This window comes from Psammomys obesus, unplaced genomic scaffold (assembly GCF_907164565.1).
Source record: "Psammomys obesus unplaced genomic scaffold, mPsaObe1.curated_primary_1811, whole genome shotgun sequence".
NCBI classification, from domain to species: domain Eukaryota; kingdom Metazoa; phylum Chordata; class Mammalia; order Rodentia; family Muridae; genus Psammomys; species Psammomys obesus.
The window spans coordinates 27,816,248-27,817,157 of NW_026596040.1; the positions used below are offsets into that span (position 1 = coordinate 27,816,248).

The 910-nt window shown below is 65.5% G+C and overlaps 1 protein-coding gene across 1 annotated transcript in view; it reads left to right on the top strand.

The window, feature by feature from the left end:
• Positions 1 to 754: 754 nt before the first annotated feature.
• Gnal (G protein subunit alpha L) overlaps positions 755 to 910 on the top strand; it is a 127,870-nt gene continuing 127,714 nt past the window's right edge. Inside the window, exon 1 of the mRNA XM_055622478.1 lies at positions 755 to 900. Coding sequence (XP_055478453.1) covers positions 761 to 900 — 140 coding nt within the window. The 5' untranslated portion in view covers positions 755 to 760. The remainder of the gene's footprint in view (positions 901 to 910) is intronic.

Genomic DNA, 910 nt, shown 5'->3' on the forward strand with positions numbered 1-910 from the left:
TTGCACCAATCACAGCCTGCAGTTTTACTGCTTCCCCCGCCCGTCTTAGCTGAGAAGAGCTACCGGGTCATCCATCAGTCACCACGGCTGACAAGAGTTGTCTACAGTGGCCATGACTGGAGCACGGCCTTCTGGATCAAGGTCATTGCTTCAGTTGCCTTTATCGGTTCAGATGGCGTTGTCACAGGGCTTTCCTGTGTAAAGAGCAGGCTGGCTATCTTCCCAGTCCTACGCTGCCAGGCTTAAGGGAAAAGTCGACCGGATACCCTCTGCCGGGTCTCTCCAACCCGTTCTTGGGAGTTTTGCTCATTCCTTAGAAAGTTCCGCCGAACACTTTTTTTTTTCTTTTTCAACAGCGTTTAACAATGCTCCACCCTGCCCCAGCATCGTGAGCAGCCTAGTCTCTGTCTCAGCCCTGGCTAGCGGTAACCTAACCGCTCCTGCCACGGAGCAATGAGTGGCCGGCCAGGGTAGCCTTGTACTAAGAGGCAGTATTTACGGTAATGGGAGCGACTGCGCGGCGGCATTTACGGTAACGGGGTGGGCTGGCCAGGGCCGGGCCGCTGGGTCAGCTCCGCCAGCTCGCGGCGCTCTCAGGTGCGAGCTCGCGCGCCCGCGGATGGTCGAAGGATGCCCAATGGCCCGTCGGGGCGGTGAGGGCCAGCGGCCCCCGGGCCCGGCCCAGCGCGCACACGGCCGGCAGCGGGCGGCGTCGGCGGGAGCCCCGGTGTGACCCCCCTCCCGGGGACCCCGCGCCCCGATGGGCCTGTGCTACAGCCTGCGGCCGCTGCTCTTCGGGGGCTCGGGGGACCCCCGCGGGGCGTCCCCGGACGCGCGCGCCGAGGACGGCGAGCCGTGCGCTGCCCCGGTCCCCGTCCCGGCCCCGGCTCGGGCTCCGGCGGGGACCCCG